The 20,394-nt window shown below is 41.3% G+C and overlaps 1 protein-coding gene across 1 annotated transcript; it reads left to right on the top strand.

Annotated features, from left to right (window-relative positions):
* The first annotated feature begins 2,005 nt into the window (after positions 1 to 2,005).
* On the top strand, positions 2,006 to 9,020 carry LOC144486028 (mucin-like protein). Its single transcript, XM_078204141.1, has 5 exons — positions 2,006 to 2,083; positions 2,210 to 2,279; positions 4,618 to 4,785; positions 8,462 to 8,578; positions 8,737 to 9,020. Exons 1-5 carry the CDS (start codon positions 2,006 to 2,008, stop codon positions 9,018 to 9,020), a joined length of 717 nt encoding a protein of 238 aa, XP_078060267.1.
* The last annotated feature ends 11,374 nt before the right edge of the window (positions 9,021 to 20,394 follow it).

Raw genomic sequence — 20,394 nt, 5'->3', positions numbered from 1 at the left:
AATTGAGTCCCTTCATTTCAGCTATATGCTGGCTCCATTCACAAACAACAAAGATAGTTAAATTTTCTGCCAAATGTTTGCATTTTCACTTAAGTAAAAGATTTATGAATCAATTTTTTTCAACTTACCAGGTTTTTTCTTTGGAGATCCTCATGTCGTGACTCTGGATAATGTAAAATATACCTTCAATGGTCTGGGAGAATTCATTCTATTAAATGTGAAAGATGAAAATGATACTGTGACATTCAGCTTACAGGGCCGAACCCTCAGAGCTGGAGAAAATAGAACATCACAGGCAACAAGCTTTGTAGCATTGGCAGCAGAAGGATCAACTGGAACAAAGGTAATTTGTGGGGGATATCAGAAATTCACAGCAGGATGGGAGAATCCTGGCCCAACTGTTTGCTGTTGTGGCATTGTAAAGTCAAAATCAGCATTGTAAAGTCGAAACAGGGTGTCAATTTCTAAATGTCGTAAGTGCCGTTCAGTATAAGTCAAACACCGTAAAGTCGAGGACTGCCTGTACCAGAAAGCTGCAGTTGGGAAATATTTTTTCTGGCTCCTAATTGTTAGAAACCCAGTAAAATAGTAAGAAGTGTTTCTATTTGCGTTGCTTATAATGAATTGTAGGTGTTTGGAATTAGTTTATAATTCCACTGGCAATAGAAAGGAAATCATTCTGCTCTGCTTAAAAGTTCACCGGCACATGGTGAACAGAATAAATCTTCATTCTCATCCCCGTTCTTTATTCTAAGTCTAACGCTGATATTCCTGACCAGGTGCTCTTTGATGCTGATGTTAGAGTGCACGTTGGCAGCAAGAAATCTTACCTGTCACCAGCACAAATTGCAAAATTAAGGACATCCTGCATTTGTGATACTCCTGGTCCACATGTAAACTTATCTTCCTGGCCCTCAATCCAAATTCTATAAAATTATGTTCAGTCGGATCACTGTGGGAAGGGAGTGAATGAGTCCCCAGCTCCATTTTAATCCTTCCTGCTCATCCCACTTCACCTCGGCTGAGTTTCTGTCAGACAGGGTTAGTTGAAATGAACATATGCTCAGAGAAATTACTCCAGGTGACCAAAGGGGATTTTCCTTTTTATTCTTCGGCACTTGTATGAGTCCAAATGTTACAAGCAAGATTTTTTTTAAAGCAATGAAGTGCATGGGCGGAATTCTCCCAAAACAATTCCAAGTGTCTAAAAACCAGAGAATCTCACGCTGGTTTTTTTCAGTGGGAGTTCAGACAAGAATCTCCCACACTCTGAGCATTGCAGAGGCCACCAGCGCGAAAATCATTAAAGACTAGTGGGCCTATTCCTGCCTGGAAGGCTGAAACCAGCGGGCCCCGAAATGTCAGCCTCCTGTTTGCTGACTAGCTTGATTGAACTGGCCAGCCACAGGACCCATACAATGCTGCCCCTCCACCCCTCCACAAAGCCCGATCGCAGCCCCCCCAACCATTCCCGGGCCAGCCCTGACATCTGCCCCCCGCCCCCCACGGCCCAGCCCAAGCCTGCCCCCACAGATCCCAATGGCAGAGTGGCAGCGAAACCCCTCACCTCACCAATTGCCCCCTAGGCCCCACCCCATGAGGCCCTACCCCATCAGGCCCCACTCCTAGACCACGTCCCCTATGCCCCACCCCCTTGATATCGCCCCATGCCCGGTGGGCAGTGCCAAGGTGCCCCCTGGGTATTGGCACTTTATCCCTTGGGCAGTGCCAGTGGGCCCAGGGGGCACCACCCCACCCCCCCCCCCCCACCAGCCGACCACCTGTGGGGCCCCAATTGCCCCCCTTCTCTCCAGCAGGGTTGGGTCTCTAGTTCCCCGAGAGTGGGGAGCTACTCTAAACTCCACTGTAGTGAAACATTCTGGTGGAGGGGAACAGGCTAGCAAACCCAGAGACTTCAGTCCCGAGCCCACTAATTACATTTAAATAATATTGAAATAAAGATTTAAATAACTTACCTGTCTTCCTGTCGGTTTCCAGCGCAGATATGACGGCGCTGAAAATCCGACACTGGGAGATGCGCTCACAGCGGGAACGCATGCGCGAATCCCACGCATTACCAGCCGTGAGATTCTCTCACCCTGCTGCGCTAAAAAATTAGTGTGGCGGGGTGGTAGAATCACCCTCACATGTCTGTATTTGCAAATATTTGCTATCTATCAGTTGTTGTGAAATTATGTTCTTTTCACAGGTTCAGTGGAACATCAATGATAATGATGAAATCATTCTCATGGTCGATGGAAATATTGTAGACGTTACAGGTTAGAGTGAATAATTGTAATTTGCCTTCATTTATTCCTATCTGCGGCAACCATAAGCCAAATGCGAGCAATCTAAGGTGGTAATTTTTAAAAATCAAAGCAAATATTGAGTCAAACTTATGGGATAGACACTCAATCTTGGTGAAGGATGGTTGTGAACTTGGTGACATGCCCACAATGCCTTCCCAATATTTTTTAAGTTTAGGTTTATTTATTAGTGTCGCAAGATGGCTTACATTAACATTGCAATGACGTTGCTGTGAAAATCCCCCAGTCGCCACACTCTGGCGCCTGTTCGAGTACACTGAGGGAGAATTTAGCATGGCCAGTTCACCTAACCAGCACGTCTTTCGGACTGTGGGAGGAAACCGGAGCACCCGGAGGAAACCCACACAGACACGGGGAGAACGTGCGCACTCCGCACAGACAGTGACGCGAGGCCGGAATTGAATCCGGGTCCCTGACGCTGTGAGGGAGCAGTACTAACCACTGTGCCACCATGCAACTGTAGAGTCGGGAAGCACAGACTTCTTTCAGATTTAGGCCTCAGTTAAATATTTTCACCCGGCTGGTTTCTTGAGTCAGAAAATTGCCACTGTGCTGTTTGATGTTTGCAGGGGGTTTTGGGGGATGGTGAGAATGGGCAAAATAGAAGTATATTATAGAGCCCAAAGGAAACGCATCCTCCTGCCCCCAAAAATCTTCAATGATATACCCGCTAAAGCTGTCTTTTGAGAGAGGCCTCCAAGCATTGCGTTTAATGTTCATCTCACTCAGCCTCTCAGCTCAGAGGAAGATGGAACTGCTGTGTGTGCCAACCCATTTATCTTTGAAAGTTGAAATCAGGGCCCTAACATAGGGATAAGACCCTGATGTGCACTTCCAATCAGCCTCCGAGAGATTTGGATCAGAGGCCTGGGAATCCATTTGTAGATCTGTCTGAAAGTTGATTCAGCTAGGCAAATTAATGAATAAGGTCGCCACCAGACTTTAACAGCTGATCAGCACTGGTTTAGTTGAGAAACAGAGAGCCAGTATTTAAACCCTTGCTCAATTTGTCCACTAAAGCTGCAAAAGTCCAAAAAGCGCAAGTGTCTCATTTGCTTATAGTCCCAGCTTGTGATCTGTTGACTACAATTTTTAATATCTAGATTTTGTCTAGATCATTTTTCTGTGGGTAGAATCTTTGTAAACCATAAAAATGTGAACAACATATCTTTCAGTGGATAAGTTTTTTGTATTTATATAATAAAACTATATTTTAGTTTTATGAATGATATAATTGTTTTAATTTACCAAGTTCCAACAGATGGTTACTTTCCTAGTCCACAACTTGAGTATTGCTGAAAAAAGACATTTTGTCAAAGCTTTTCACATTGCACTCATTAGGACAATTGCAAGAGTACCAAAAACATCAGGGGAAATAATAACTTAGATGTCATAAAAGCAAATTACTGCAGATGCTGGAATCTGAATCAAAAACAGAAAATGTTATAAAGTCTCAACAGGTCTGACAGCATCTGTGAAGAAAGTGCAGACCTAAAATTACAAGTCTGGATGACTGATCATCAGAGCTAGATGAAGAGTCATCCAGACTTGTAATGTTAGTTCTGTTCTCTCAACTAAGTGCAATTATATGTACTGGAAGCTACAAATATTAATGCACAGGGCCCTATTCTTTGCAGACAGAAAGGACAAGCACACACATTGCTAAGCAAAATAAGTGATAGCCATTCACTGGTTCATTCCATTGGGCAATCATTTTCAAACTGTCTGTTTAAATTTCAAGCAGTCTCCATGAATCAGAGTCCATTTACCCATCAGTCAGTACCCTCTACTCATATAGTACAAAACTGTTGCTTCCTTTGATTTTGGTATCCTTGTGATTGTCCTGATGAGTGCAAGATGCAAAGCTTCAACAAAGTGTCTTTTCTGGCAATTGTAAAGTTCCATAAATGGGATTAATAGAACAATGCATTCAGTTGTGCAATGTTTATTAATGTGTGTCTATTTTTAAAATTATTGTTAATAAATTGATCCCAAACTCAATTTATAAATACAAAAAACTTATCCACTGAAAGATATGTTGTTCACATTTTTATGGTTTACAAAGCTGTGATGTTGATTCTACCCACAGAAAAATGATCTAGAGCAAGATTTAATCTTCATGTATCGAATACAATATTGATAATTTTTTGTCCTTTTTCACAATTTGTTTTTATGTGGGATTTGACTTTAAAAAAGTGTTCCTTATGAAGGCCCTGCCAAAATTACTCACAAAACTGTAAATATCTCATACATTTACATTAGATAAAACATTAATTATTCTTTGTTACAGAAAATTCAACCTTTATAAATCAAGTGACCCTACAAAAGACAAGCAACAATGAAACAGTGGCTACTTTTGAAGATGGAACATCGGTTACTGTCTCAGGAACGAAGGGGACATTGGCTTTCACTACTTCATTAGATAATTCTTTAAAAAACAAAACAGAAGGTCTCTTGGGTGAGTAATGACACCACTTTTAAAATTTGTCTTTACAACTTCACAATTCTAAAAATTGTTACATTTTATACAATTGTTAAATTTCTTAATCCAAATACAAGAATAGAGTAATTTCAATGCTGGAAATCTGAAATGAAAAAAGAAGAGGCCAGGAACTACTCAGCAGACCTGGCAGCATCAGTGGAGAGAGAAACAAATTGATCCCAATTTTAACTGTGTGCAAGTGAATGGGTTTTGAGTGAATTAAAATTGTGCCCATTCACTCAAGGCTCATTAACTAGGTCCATTAACTGTATTTCTCTTTCTGCACACCTGCCAGACCTCTGAAGATCTCCAGCATTCTTCGTTCTTCAACAACTCAAAGCAATTCAATTAGAATATAGTTTGGCTGGTCTGTCAATTGTTGGGAAGGGGCAGGAACCCTTTCCCAGTTAATTGGGACAGCTAATTGACAGAGCAGAGGGCAGTGACTATGGCTCTTTCAGCACTACTCCTGCATAAGCAACACACAAGTGGTAATTTTAGATTTCAGCAAAGGTTTAAAGATAGAAAATATCAGTTTGGCTGCCCTTTATAATACACCCCCTTTATAATACACCCCCTTTATAATACACCCCACTTGAAATCAGCCAGTGTGTGCAACAATTGCTTCACCCAAAAATATCACCGAAACTAAAATTGCCCTAACTTTTATCTTTTGGCAAAAGAAATAGACAATAATGAAACAGAGGGTTGAATTTTCCCGTCCCGTGCGCCACAGGAATTGTAACAGGCGGGACACGAAACATGCAAAGGTCCGTTGATCTTAGGTGGGATTTTCCAGCTTTGGGGTGAGCGTGGCTGGAAAATCCCACCCAGAGATTTAATTTGCACCCAAACAATCTTTGAAAACGTATGGCCAATTTGCTATAACTCATTTTATGGAACCCATTGAACTCTCACCAGAGGTACAACAGGTAATTTGTAATGCCTTGTACCAAGGATCTTTAAGGAGATTGGGTCGGATTTTATGGCCTCACACGTCCCAAAACCATAAAAACCCGCCCGAGGTCAACGGACCTTTCCACTGACCGCCCCTCGTCCACTCCGACTCCTGTGGTGGGCGGGACGGTAAAATTCCAGCCATTGAGTTTATTGTGCAGACTAGTTTGGGTTGACAAAACTACAGCGCAGCAACTCCGCATTACAGGGTGGGTGGGATTCCTGCATTACAGGGTGAGTTAGGTCTGTGCGTTACAGAGTGGGTGGGCTCCCTGCATTACAGGGTGGGTAGGGTCCCTATGTTACAGGGTGGGTGGGGTTCGTGCATTACTGAGTGGGTGGGGTCCCCGCATTACAGGAGGTGGGCTCCCTTCATTACTGGGTGGGTGGGTGGGGTTCCTGCATTACAGGTGGGTGGGGTCCCAGAATTACAGGGTGGGTGGGGTCCCTGCATTACAGAGTGGGTGGGCTTCCTTCATTACAGAGTGGGTGGGTTCCCTGCATTACAGGGTGAGGTGGGGGGCAGTGGTTGGGGTCACTGGATTACAGGTTAGGTGGGGTCCCTGCATTACAGAGTGGGTGTGGTTCCTGCATTACAGGGTAGGTGGGTGGGGTTCCTGCACTCCCCCACTCTCGCACCCGTACAGCCCCCCGTACGCGCACACCACCCCCCCCACCGCACCCGCAATCCACCCTCCACCTCGCACCCGCACTCCCCACTCCCGCACTCCCCACTCCCGCACCCGCACTCCCCCCCCAGAACTGGATTAATTGTTGCATTTCACAGTGAAATGTTACAGTGCAGAAATCCAGGAAGACTGGATTAATTGTTGGATTACACAGTGACATGTTACAGAGCAGTAATCCAGGAGAACTGGATTAATTGTCACTGCATTATAGGAAAGATGCGGAAGCGTTGGAAAGGGTGCAGAGGAGATTGACCAGGATGTTGCCTGGTATGGTGGGAAGATCGTATGAGGAAAGGCTGAGGGACTTGAGGTTGTTTTCGTTAGAGAGAAGAAGGCTAAGAGGTGACTTAATAGAGGCATACAAGATGACCAGACGATTAGATAGGGTGGATAGTGAGAGCCTTTATCTTCGGATGGTGATGACTAACACGAGGGGTCATAGCTTTAAATTGAGGGGTGATAAATATAGGACAGATGTCAGAGGTAGGCTCTTTACTCAGAGAGTAGTAAGGGCGTGGAATGCCCTGCCTGCAGCAGTAGTGGACTCGTCAACATTAAGAGCATTCAAATGGTTATTGAATAAACAAATGGATGATATTGGAATAGTGTAGATTAGAGGGGCTGTAGATTGGTTTCACTGGTCGGCGCAACATCGAGGGCCGAAGGGCCTGTACTGCGCTGTAGTGTTCTATGTTCTATGTTCTATATTCTGTTAATTTTCTTAACTGAGCAACTTAAACAGTCTAAGGCAAAAATGTTCTCATAATTAGTTACAAATCCACATGGTTGAAAATTGCTCATCAACAATTTACAACGACACCTGGACCATATGAGTCACATGTTCAGCTGCAAATTTAATTTAGTATCATAAAATATTAGAAAGATCTTCATAAATTAACTTTATTACTGATTGATGTTGCGGACTCAGTGTGTGAAAGAGAACTGAATAATCAAGATATTTCAACAGAGATTTAAGATCAGGTTCAATGGGGAGATGATGGCCTAGTGGTATTATTGCGAGACTATTAATCCAGAAACTCAGCTAATGTTCGGAGGACTCGAGGGACAATAAAAAATATCTGGAATTAATAATCTAATGATGATCATAAAACCACTGTTGATGGTCAGGAAAACCAATCTGGTTCACTAATATCCTTTGGGGAAGGAAATCTGCTGCCCTTACCTGGTCTACATGTGACTCCATTGCCACAACAATGTGGTTGACTCTCAAATGCCCTCTCAAATGGTCTAGCAAGCCACTCAGTTCAAGGGCAATCAGGGATGGGAAATAAATGCTGGCCCAGCCAGTGATGCCCACATCCAATGAACGAATTTAAAAAAAATCAAGGCTTTGCTTTAGTTTTTCAGATGAGATTCAAGTAGCTGTAAAAGATCCACTGGAAGGAGAGTATGGAAATTCTTCCTGGTGACCTGTCCAATACTTTTCCCTCAACCAAACTCACTAAAAATGGATTATCTGCTCATTATCTCTTTGCCTGTTGTAGGGCTTTGCTGTGTGCAGAGTGGCAGCCATGTTTCCGACATTTCACTTTGTGATTACACTTCAAAAGTACTTACTTAACTATAAAGCACTCAGGAACGTCCTGAGGTCATGAAAGGAGCTCTATAACTGTAGGCTCATTCTTTGTTTTCGGGCGGGATCTTCCGGCTGCGCTTGCCCCAAGTCCAAAAAATACGGCCCGAGGTCAATGGACTTTTTCATGGTCCGGGTCCCACCTGCTACGATTTCCGTGGTGGGCAGGATGGCAAAATTCCGCCGTTAGTGTCTGAGCTAATGCTCTGAATGAGTTTGAGCTGAGATGTATCAGTTTTGAAAATCCATCTCAAGGTTGACTCGAGTATTGCCTTACCTTTCCCATATATTTCTCTGCTCGACATTTCAGTGGTAATATGAGTTAATAATTCTAGCAATCCAGAAGCAGAATGAAGTGAATTAATCTGAGTTCTCCATGTATTACAACATTATTTTCCACTTCTACATATAGGTGTCTGGAATGATGATCAGACAGATGATTTTAAAGCTGCCAATGGAACATATCTTGACTTTGATGGAACAAATCTGCCCAGAGAAGTTCAGATCTTCTTAGATTTTGGCCTGACATGTGAGCCACATCTTTAACATATTTCAAAATCTTACTGCTCGGTGATAAGTAATAAACAATATGGATATCTGGCTCAGCATCTAATTAATTATAGAACAGTGACAAAATCATTTGTATTACCTTTCTTATTACCTGATTATATTTGTGTTTTTTTTTAGGGAAAACCACTATGAACAACAGTGTGTTCACATATAACACAACCTCAGGAGAGTCTTGGTACACTTACAACAACAACAGTTTTGTACCCAAGTTTTATGATGAGCTTTTGCAAACCACAGATAAAGAGAAAATCGACAAAGCAAATGAAACTTGCCAAGGAAATGATGACTGCATTTTTGATGTTTTAAGTACAGACGATTTTTCTTTTGGAGCAGCGACATTACAAAGTCTGACATCATTTGCTGCACAGAACAGCACAATGAGTATGTATGCACATTGTTAGATATTATAATACTGTTGACATATTGTTATTCACGACATTTGGTAGAGCAGTGGTTCTCAAACCTTATTGATTGACCTTCCTATCTAATTTATACAACTAAAAACTACTCAGAATATGAAATCACTACATGTAAAGACTATTTTAATCATGTTCTGTGAGTTATTTACTTACAGAACTCACTTGCACCAACCACCAGACTTGGTATCTGCAGTTTTATCTGGTAATTTTCAAGCCACTCTCAGCACTCCTGTTTGCAGGCTCTCCTCCAAGGCAAAACAACCACTCTGCTCAGTATTTGACTTGTCGTAGCCACGCTGCTCTCTAACATACTGACTCACATCAAGGCCACCTCCAGCTATTGTTAATTCACTGGTGCTCTGGGCAGTCAGGGGTATCAGCCACCCATATAGCCAGCCCCGCCTGATAAACACTTTCACATTATTTTGCGGGCTCTTTATAGACCCCAGCTCAAGAACCACTGTGATAGGGAATTGCTGATAAGGAATTATGGACCCAGATTTTGCTGTGGATAAACAACTAATGACACCTGCTGTTTGTTGGTCTTACCTTTGCATGTTTAGGTTTTTAAAATATTTTTTGTTGCAAGTTACTGAAAGAACCAATTGATGGCACCACAGTGGGGAAAATGGGCATTAGCAACCTAAGTGAGAAGGGCAAGCAACTGTGTCTCTCCTTAACCAATCAGATTGAAGGATTGTGAAATAAATAATGAAGGACTGAGAAGGAATTGTAAAATAGAGTGTTGAAATTCTATGTCAAATCAGCTATCAAAATAAATATGAGATGACAGAGAGTTTATGTGACAGAGACGTAAAGGAAAAGTTTTTTTAAAATTTTATATGTGACATTATTAAAATCCCAACATTCCCCTCCATTCCCCTCCAAGAATATCGAAAGCGGTGTATCTGTTTTGCAGGGGAATGGCCACAGGGGATTCCTGCACTGCCTGCCTAGTCCTCTTTGCCTGGTTGTCAACCATTCCCTTCTGCCTGTGAAGTTTTCACCTGTGGTGTGACCACCTTTCTATATGTGCTCTCCGCAATACTCTCTGCCTCGCAGATGCTCCAATATCCCCTGCTGCCAGTCCAGCTCCAAATCCCAGGTTCCCAGGAGCTGCAGCTGGAGACACTTCGTGAACACATGCTGGCCCCAGACACTGGAAATGGTCCCCGCATCCCACATAGAACAGGAGGAGCACACCATGGCTTTGAGCTCTCCCGTCATGACTTACCCCTTTAAATCTTTTGGAAGATACTTCAAATCAAATAATATCAATTACTCTGGTGCCTTTCTTCCTTGGTCCTCATTATTACAACCTATAAACCACAAAATAAAGCCCTTCCAAACTATGAGCAATAAAAGTAGTAAACCCGACCATAATCATCCAATCAACTGCTTCCACTTGCCCTGTGACACTTTTGAATCCTGATATGACCTCAGGAGTTCCAAACTCCAAGCCAGCAATCAGATTTCTCAATGCACTCTTGCGCTATTTTCAATCTCCTTTCGCACTCTCCTCTAGGTGTTGTTGACTGCCTGTCCCGGTGTCCCGCTCTCACACTCTCCTGTTGTGTGCAGCTACCTCAGTGGTTGCAGCTGGCTGCTGGAAGGCTGCTAACTTTCACTGGGCAGCCTCTGTATGCCTTTGCAGGATTACCATGACGAGTTTTTTTGGATTACATACATCAGCCTGGGCGACAGTAAACTTGGATAGCTGTCTGAGAAGCACCACCAGGTTAAAGTCCTGAAGGAGCAGTGCTCCGAAAGCTAATGGTATTTGCTACCAAATAAACCTGTTGGACTTTAACCTGGTGTGGTTAAAACTCTTACTGTGTTCACCCCAGTCCAACGCCGGCATCTCCACATCATGAGAAGCACCAGCCAGGGCACTGACGGAGTGGCAGTGGGAGCATGAATGTTACACCAACAGCTCACTTTTAAGAGCTGGAAGCCACCTGGAACACATGCTAACCTTGCACACTAATGGAACCTCTGTTCATTGTTCAGTCAGGTAACAGCACGGGAATGAGGAGGGAGCGAAAAGCTAATGTGCTCTCTGCCTCAATAGGACCAGGCATGGGCAGATAATGAATTGCAATGAGTCTGAGGAGACCAGTTTTTAGCTGCCATCTTATAATATCTTTGAATTTCTAATGTCTGAAAAGTAATACATAATGGTGTATATTATCTTAAATTTGTTTGCAAATGACTTCACACTGAAGGCTTTCAGTAACATTAATGTGATATTCACAGATAATTTTCCACCTAACATCACTGGAGATTCAAAGATTCAAACTCGTCTTAATGAACCGGTGTTTGTTCTTTTTACTGCAATTGATAAAAACAATGATGAGGTGACATTTTCAGTGTTGACTGATTCTCCGGATATCACAATGACAGGTAAAGTTGGATCTCCAATGGTTTTATCAGGTGCATTTATCGCTCTAGCCAGTTACTATTTTGGTATTAAATAGACCAAAGATTATATTTTGAATATGCATTAGTATTTTACTTGGCACATTAGTAGCAACGGGATAGTCATGAGGGAACTGGAAATATAATAAATAAGTGCTTTGTCTCAGTTTTCACAAAAGATTTGGATATTGAAATTTTAGAACTGCCAGAGGTGGGTGTAAGTTATGAGAAATATTGTTAGCTAAATTATTTGAACTATTGAAAGCAGCAACTCCTGATAGTTTCTGTCTTGCTCTCCATATATAACTTTTTACAAAATTGTGGCTGTTCTCCCTAAAATTCAAATTATGAGATAAAAATTCAAATGAGATAAAGACATTTCTGAACAATTATATTTAATTAGGTACCTGGGTAAACAAAATATTGTGGTTGACTGTTAGCCAAGAGCTTGGGCTTCAATATTAGTCACAGTATAAAAGAGATGAGAAATAGAGGCAGTCAGATTTAACGTACAACCATAAACAGTATGATTAAACATTCAGCCACTTTCTTATATTTGGGGCTTTGATTATTATTATATTGTGAATCATTGTGTTTGCTGCAACTTTTCATATGGCAAAAGATAATCATCATCACTAAATAGATTCCACATTTGTTTGTGGGACCTTACTCAGCACAAGTGTGCTGCTGTATTTTCCTACATTTTCTACATTCGTACAATGACTTCAATATTACTTAATGGCTTAAAATACTTTGGGATTTCCTGAGATCATGAAAAGCACCACATAATGCAATTCTTTTTATTCCCATTTGTGTTAATCCTGGACAGAGCCCAACTGCTGCCATAAATTATTTGAAATGACTGCAAAATCTCAGCTATTAACTCCATCAGTTTATAATGTCTACTTAGTTCCTTATATAGACTTCCTGAAGATGCTTCTAATTGCATTATCATAAATGTGTTAATAACATTTAGCTTGTAACTCCATGTTCTGTGATAGCATTGACATGAAGAGGTTAACTCATTAACTTTATATTTGGAATTTGGAGGTGGCAGTGCAAAAGTTAATATTAAAGGAGGCTTGATGAGCCAGAATTATGCATTTGGTACCTCCCTAGATAGGTAGACAATGGTGAATTTTTCAGACTGTTCTTTGGTGAGAATTCAATGTGAAGAGATTAACAATCATTCTTGGCACCCTTCAGTTAATATCCATTACAAGGCAATTGTTTTATTCATTGGATGTGGACATTGCTAGCTCGGCCAGCATTTATTGCCCATCCTTAATCGCCCTTCAACTGACTGGCTTGCAGTTAAGAGTTAACTATATGTGGAGTCACATGTAGGCCAGATCAGGTTTCCTCAGAACCAGATGCATTTTAATGAGAATTGATTCATTAGACCTTCAATTCCAATTTTTAAAATTACTGACTTCAATTCAATACCACTCTATCACCGCCTCCCCTCAAATTGATCTATCGGCTCTAGTATTCTTATGTTCTTCAGATTGTTTTGTTTTTGAGGGAAATGGCATTTGGTGATTTTGATAAATAAAGATATCTAGATATGAATGCATAGCATTTCTGAAAACTGTGTATGAATTCTTTTTTTTATGCCTATAGAAAATGGAAACTTTTCTTGGAATCCAACAAGCTCCACTCCTGTGTTTGCCATTGTGCAAGCTAATGATTCCAAGGCTATTGCTGTGTTAGGACTGACACTTAAATTGTGCAACTGCAGCATCAATTCAACCTGTGATTATTCCAGATCAATTATACGCATAGAGAAAAACAATACTATCTTTGAGGTAAGTTAAATCAAAGTCATTGCTTATTTCATATTAGTTATGTAATTAGAACACAAGAGAGAAAATAGGTTCTTTGGAAAATCCAAAAGTATCCGCAGTTTTGCTCCTCTATCTTAAAATGCACCTGGAAATTTTGTGGTGCGGTCAGGAGCTAGGAGACAGGGTGTAGAGATATAATAACCAGAAAAGAAAGCAACTCTCCATCTAAATCATATATCAGTCTGAATCCTGTCTCTGCAAAATTTAGGTCCCAACATGTAACTGCACCCCTGCTTACACGGGTGATTACTGCACTGAAGATTTTGATGCTTGTCAAGACAACCAATGTTTCCTGAATGACACTTGCAAAGACCAATCTGCACCACTGGAAGGCTATGACTGTGATCCCTGTCCAGACAATTTAAAGGGAGATGGACGAAAATGCTATGGTGAGGAACATTTTTTTTTCTGGTGTACTTGAAATACGCACAATGATCAAAAGAAGTTAGGAATAACAGAGATAACAAACCTTCAACAGAAAATGTTATTATGATTCTTTTGACATACATGGGTATATCCATGCTCGTACCTCACTACATGGAACGTCCTCAATATCTGTTGTTGAATGTAGTAGTAATGCTCGTAGAAAATCTGAACCATGATATTTATTCAAGGTATCATCATTCAAGTAATATTAATATTACAGCTGGGACTTATAGTGTCCACTTAAGACTAAAAATAATTTTTATATTTATAAAATACAAGTATCAGTATAATTGTTTCAAACAATTGAATATACTACACTTCATTAGGTTTTGCTGCTATTTTCTACTTCAGTTTTTTTTTCAGTTCAGCATTTGAATTTATAACTAGAGCAAGTAATCATAGAATCCCTACATTGCAGAAGGCAGCCATTTGACCCATCGAGTGTGCACCAACCACGCTCCCTCCCAGACCCTATTCCTTTAACCCCACATATTTACCCTGCTAATACCCCTGACACAGTAAGCAGTCTCACAACACCAGGTTAAAGTCCTACAGGTTTATTTGGTAGCAAAAGCCACTAGCTTTCAGAGCGCTGCCCCTTCGTCAGGTAAGTGGGAGTTCAGTTCACAAACAGGGCATATAAAGATACAAACTCAATTTACAAAATAATGGTTGGAATGCGAGTCTTTACAGGTAATCAAGTCTTAAAGGTACAGACAATGTGAGTGGAGAGAGCGTTAAGCACAGGTTCAAGAGATGTGTATTGTCCCCAGACAGGACAGTTAGTGAGATTTTGCAAGCCCAGGCAAGTCGTGGGGGTTACAGATAGCGTGACATGAACCCAAGATCCCGGTTGAGGCCGTCCTCATGTGTGCAGAACTTGGATATCAGTCTCTGCTCAGCGACTCTGCGTTGTCGTGTGTCGTGAAGGCCGCCTTGGAGAACGCTTACCCCATGCTTACGCTTGGAGAAGCGTTCTTACTGTGTTTACCCCAGTCCAACGCCGGCATCTCCACATCATGAATACCTCTGACACCAGGGTCAACTTAGCATGGCCAATCAACCTAACTCACACATCTTTGGAGTGTGGGAGGAAACTGCAGTACCCGGAGGAAACCCATGCAGACACGGGGAGAACGTGCAAACTCCACACAGATAGTGACCTGAGGCCGGAATTGAACCCAGGTCCCTGGCACTGTGAGGCAGCAGTGCTAACCACTGTGCCACCATGCCGCCCCATTCTGCACCATGTCTGCATTTAGTGAACTATCACAAATCTATATATTTAATTTTAATCACAATTTTAGCAAATTATCTGCAAAAGTAATTTTCTGAAAGGTTTTAAAAAAGAAATTTGTTGATACTGCCATTCAGCACAAATTACTATGCTCATACTAAATGTGTAGAAAATCTATTTAAAGAAGCTTTACAATTCTAATACCAACCCATTAATTGTGGTAACACAGCGCAACAATTCTGTGAATATCATAGAAACCCTACAGTACAGAAAGAGGCCATTCAGCCCATCAAGTCTGCACCGACCACATATTATTAAAATAGAATCAGTAATTATTTTAGGTGTACCCATTTATTACTTAGTGTAGCATTATTAGTTCATTAATTCTTCAATTAAATTCTTTCTCACCTTTTGGTAGATCAGCTCATTAAAGCTTTAAATTACACAGTTAAAAAAATGTATATCTTGTGAGATGGATTCATTTTATTACTTAGAATTATTGATGCCGACCAAGGGATAGGCCCATTGGCCCTTTAAATCTGCACTAGCTCTCTGAAGTAGAGTTTCTGTTCTTTACCAAATAGCATTCTTTATTTCTTCCCCTTCCTAAATGGACTCCCACTCATGAAGGTTTCCTTTTCCTCTAAAGAGTCTCCAAGCCAGGACTCACTGCTGACTTCCTGTCCAGAGAAGCAAACACAAGAAAGTCGACTTTGAAAATTTGTTGATTTTACTTTAGGGATATTCAGAATTAGTGGGTGAGGAATTGTCATAGTAGCTGCTACTTTAGTGGAACTTGATTAGGGAGGAAAATTAAAATGATGAGAAATCTGCAACTTATTATGAATAGTACATAATGATGGTAGACAATCACCAACTTACATGCTTACAAACAAGGAAAGACAAAATTTACAGATTCAATGTTGCAACGCGAATAAGAGTATTAAGGCACAATGAATTTTGTTATAAAGATGTATGAAATTTCAAAACTCTTTTCCTTGGAATACTTTAATTACTGGTACAATTGTCAGTGTCTGCAATGTGAAATTAACATTTTTTTGCCTAATAGGGAAAAAGTTATTTAGAGGTCAGTCTGGTTTTAAATGTAACCTGCAATTCAACCCATTCTTGAATTGTGAGGAAATTGTACTTTGTATTGTTTTATATCTATAAGGAATTTATAAAATTATATATTTTTTAAAAGGCCATCACGTATCAGTTTGAATTTCAGTGAAAAATGTGCACAGTATAAATTATTCTGTGGAACCATGGAGGTTTTAAAAAGAAACAGTGAGGTAATCAGAGGATAAGAAGTTCTATCACAATTAACAGATTTTTGTTTAGCTGCAAAGGAAGTGTCTGACTTTTTAACAATTGATTTACATATTTTTGTTTGACATTCTAGACATAGATGAGTGCCAAGAGAACATGGACACTTGTGAACAGATTTGTACAAATGTTTTTGGAGGATTTAACTGTAGCTGTAACAGGGGTTATACAGTAAACACATCAAACAGCTCCCTGTGCACCGGTAAGCTACAATATTTATTATGTGACTTAAAGAAAATAATAGGCAAGACAAAAAATGTTCAATTTTACAATGTGGTAATTAGTTTAATTCAAATTACACTGTAGCAGTTACTTGTAAAAGTTGCTGTCAATAAATTTGGTTTAATATTTGATTGATCCATGAAGCCATTTTGTTTTTAAACATGACATTGTTTGGCAAATAACCTCAATGCATGAATCATTTCAGCAAATAGCCAAGGACAAGAGAATTGCACCCAAGGTATATTGCCTGTGAGGCATCCAACAGACACACAGAAAAGAAAACACCCTTCCCTCTGCTTGTTCTTTGAAACAAAAGCACAGACAGTATTTCACCTGATTTATGAAATTCTTCCAACTAATGAAATTCATGGTTTTTATAAATTGAGGAAGCCGCACACTCCCACCAGGAGGCCACTGGAAAACACAGCAGGGTTTGCTGGGCTGCCTTCAGAAGGTGTGGGAAAGCCAGGAGGCCTCTATTTAATCCCAGTGCCAGCGTTAAATGATATGGAGCTCAAAGATAATGAATGTAGCCAATTGACATTGCACTGCCACCAACCAAAAATCCTGCATCAGCCCCTGCCACCCTCTGACTTAAGCTAGGGATTTTGCTGCTGCCTCTGGGTGACTGAAGTGGGACCTCCCCTATAATTAAATGGGTTTGGCTACCATATATCCTGCTGTGATGTGCTGCATTAAATTTAGCACTTATTTTCCTCCAGAGAGCAAATCAATGTACTGTACCAGCAAGCTCTCCTGAGACAACTGTTGAAGCAAATATTATTATATTCCATTAAAAGTGAAAAGAATGTCTTATAAATCTGACATGCAAAAATAACATGGGCAAAAGTGGAATTTTAGCCTAGATATCTCACTTCCAATAATGTATATTAAAGAGGAACAGGAAGGTATGAAAGTGAGCACTGATTTGATAATCATGATTTCAATCCTTCTTTTTCAGACATTGATGAATGCAGCAATTCTTCTACATGCCCCCAAAATGCAGACTGTATAAATTCAATAGGGAACTACTCATGTGCGTGCAAGGCTGGATTTGAAGGAGAGCCATTCAGGTTCTGCATTGGTATGATTTTTTAAAATTTCACGAGTTAATGTGTAAGCAATAATATATACTTGAATATTTAAAAAATAATTTACAAACATAGTAATAGAAACATAGAAAAACTACAGCACAAAACAGTCCCTTCGGCCCCACAAGTTGTGCCGAACATATCCCTACCTTCTAGGCCTCCCTATAACCCTCCATCCTATTAAGTCCCATGTAATCATCCAGGAGTCTCTTAAAAGACCCTATTGAGTTTGCCTCCACCACCACTGACAGCAGCTGATTCCACTCGCCCACCACCCTGTGAAAAACGTCCCCCTAACATTTCCCTTGTACCTACCCCCCAGCACCTTAAACCTGTGTCCTCTCGTAGCAGCCATTTCCACCCTGGGAAAAAGCCTCTGAGAGTCCACCCGATCTATGTCTCTCAACATCTTATATACCTCTATTAGGTCTCCTCTCATCCTACGTCTCTCCAAGGAGAAAAGACCGAGCTCCCTCAGCCTATCCTCATAAGGCATGCCACTCAATCCAGCAACATCCTTGTAAATCTCCTCTGCACCCTTTCAATCTTTTCCACATCCTTCCTGTAATGAGGCGACCAGAACTGAGCACAGTACTCCAAGTGGGGTCTGACGAGGGTCTTATATAGCTGCATCATTATCCCCAGACTCCTAAACTCAATCCCTTGATTGATAAAGGCCAGCACACGATACGCCTTCTTAACCACCTCCTCCACCTGTGGGGCCGATTTTAGAGTCCTATGGACCCGAACCCCAAGGTCCTTCTGATCCTCTACCGTACTAAGAGTCCTTCCCTTTATATTGTACTCCTTCATCCCATTCGACCTGCCAAAATGGACCACTACGCATTTATCTGGGTTGAAGTCCATCTGCCACTTCTCCGCCCAGTCTTGCATCCTATCTATGTCCCTCTGTAACTTCTGACATCCCTCCAGACTATCCACAACCCCACCAACCTTCGTGTCGTCGGCAAACTTAACAACCCATACCTCCACTTCCTCATCCAGGTCATTTATGAAAATGACAAACAGCAGTGGTCCCAGAACAGATCCCTGGGGCACACCACTGGTGACCGACCTCCAATTAGAAAAAGATCCATCTATACACACTCTCTGCCTCCTTTGGGCAAGCCAGTTCTGGATCCACAGGGCAGCAGCCCCTTGGATCCCATGCCCTCTCACTTTTTCTAGAAGCCTTGCATGGGGGACCTTATCGAACGCCTTGCTAAAATCCATATAAACCACATCTACCGCTTTCCCTTCGTCAATGTGTTTAGTCACATTTTCGAAGAACTCCACCAAGCTCGTAAGGCACGATCTGCCTTTGACAAAGCCATGCTGAGTATTCTTGAGCATACTAAACCTCTCTAAATGCTCATAAATCTTGTCCCTCAGGATCTTCTCCATCAGCTTACCAACCACTGAGGTTAGACTCACTGGTCGGTAATTTCCTGGGCTATCCCTATTCCCCTTCTTGAAAATAGAAACCACATCCGCAATCCTCCAATCCTCCGGCACCTCTCCCGTCTCCATCGACGACGCAAAGATCATTGCCAGAGGCTCTGCAATCTCTTCCCTCGTCTCCCACAGTAACCTGGGGTACATCCCATCCAGATGGGATCCGGATTCCAGCACAACCTCTTTGTTAAAGTCCACATACTCAATCTTTTCAGTCCACTGCAAGCCCACAGTACATCCACCATGTCCTTCTCCTCTGTGAAAACCGAGGCAAAATACTCATTAAGCACCTCTGCCATTTCTACTGGTTCCGTACTGATTTTCCCACCTTCACCTTTTATAGGCCCTATTCCTTCACATCTCATCCTTTTACTCTTCACATATTTATAGAACGCCTTAGGGTTTTCCTTAATTCTACTTGCCAAGGCCTTCTCGTGACCCCTTCTGGCTCTCCTAATTTCCTTCTTTAGTCCCTTCCTACAAGCCGAATATTCATCCAGATCCCTATCTTCGCCAAGCTCTCTGAACCTTTTGTACGCTTTCCTTTTCTTGACTAGGTCCCGCGCAGCTTTCATGCACCACGGTTCCTTTAACCTACCAACTCCTCCCTGTCTGCTCGGAACATTGTCCTGAAGAACCCTAGACAGACATTCCTTGAAAAACTGCCACCTCTCTTCAGTAGATTTGCCCGAGAATACCTCCTTCCAATTTACTCCTCTAATTTGCTGCCTTATGCCTTCATATTTCCCCTTACTCCATATAAACGCTTTCCTAGCTTGCCTGATCCTCTCTTTTTCCAATGCAAGCATAAAGGAGATTGGTTGAAGAAATCATGCTATTATTTGCTCAGTTCACCCTTGTTCCAGGTTCATGTGCTGTTTTGATCCTCTAGCAATCATAAATTGTGGCGCAGAAGCCCAAGAAAGTCTGTGGCAAATGTTAAGTGGAATGAAACGCAAGAATCCTCTGTTCACCATTGACTGTAAAATCCAGTTCGATATGATTTCTTTATAATTTTGCACTATACAAACTACTATATTACATTTTCTTGTTAATGTTCTTATTTTTACAGATGTGGATGAATGCCTTAATACCAATCAGTGTCCAGGCAATTCCATCTGTACCAATACTGAGGGCACCTTCAACTGCACGTGTCTAAGTGGATATGAAAAATCCAATTGCACAGGTAAGGAATATATAAGGCTGTGCCCCAGGAAGAATTAATCTTGTTCAAATGCAGGAGGTCAAGTGTAGGAAGGCACCTTTTACCTTCCAGCGATTTCTGATGAGAACTGTGACTTTTAGTTAGATGCTCACCATCAGCAACAGAA

This window comes from Mustelus asterias, chromosome 3, assembly GCF_964213995.1.
Source record: "Mustelus asterias chromosome 3, sMusAst1.hap1.1, whole genome shotgun sequence".
In the NCBI taxonomy this organism is placed as follows: Eukaryota; Metazoa; Chordata; class Chondrichthyes; order Carcharhiniformes; family Triakidae; genus Mustelus; species Mustelus asterias.
This window is presented reverse-complemented; position numbering and strand designations above follow the sequence as displayed.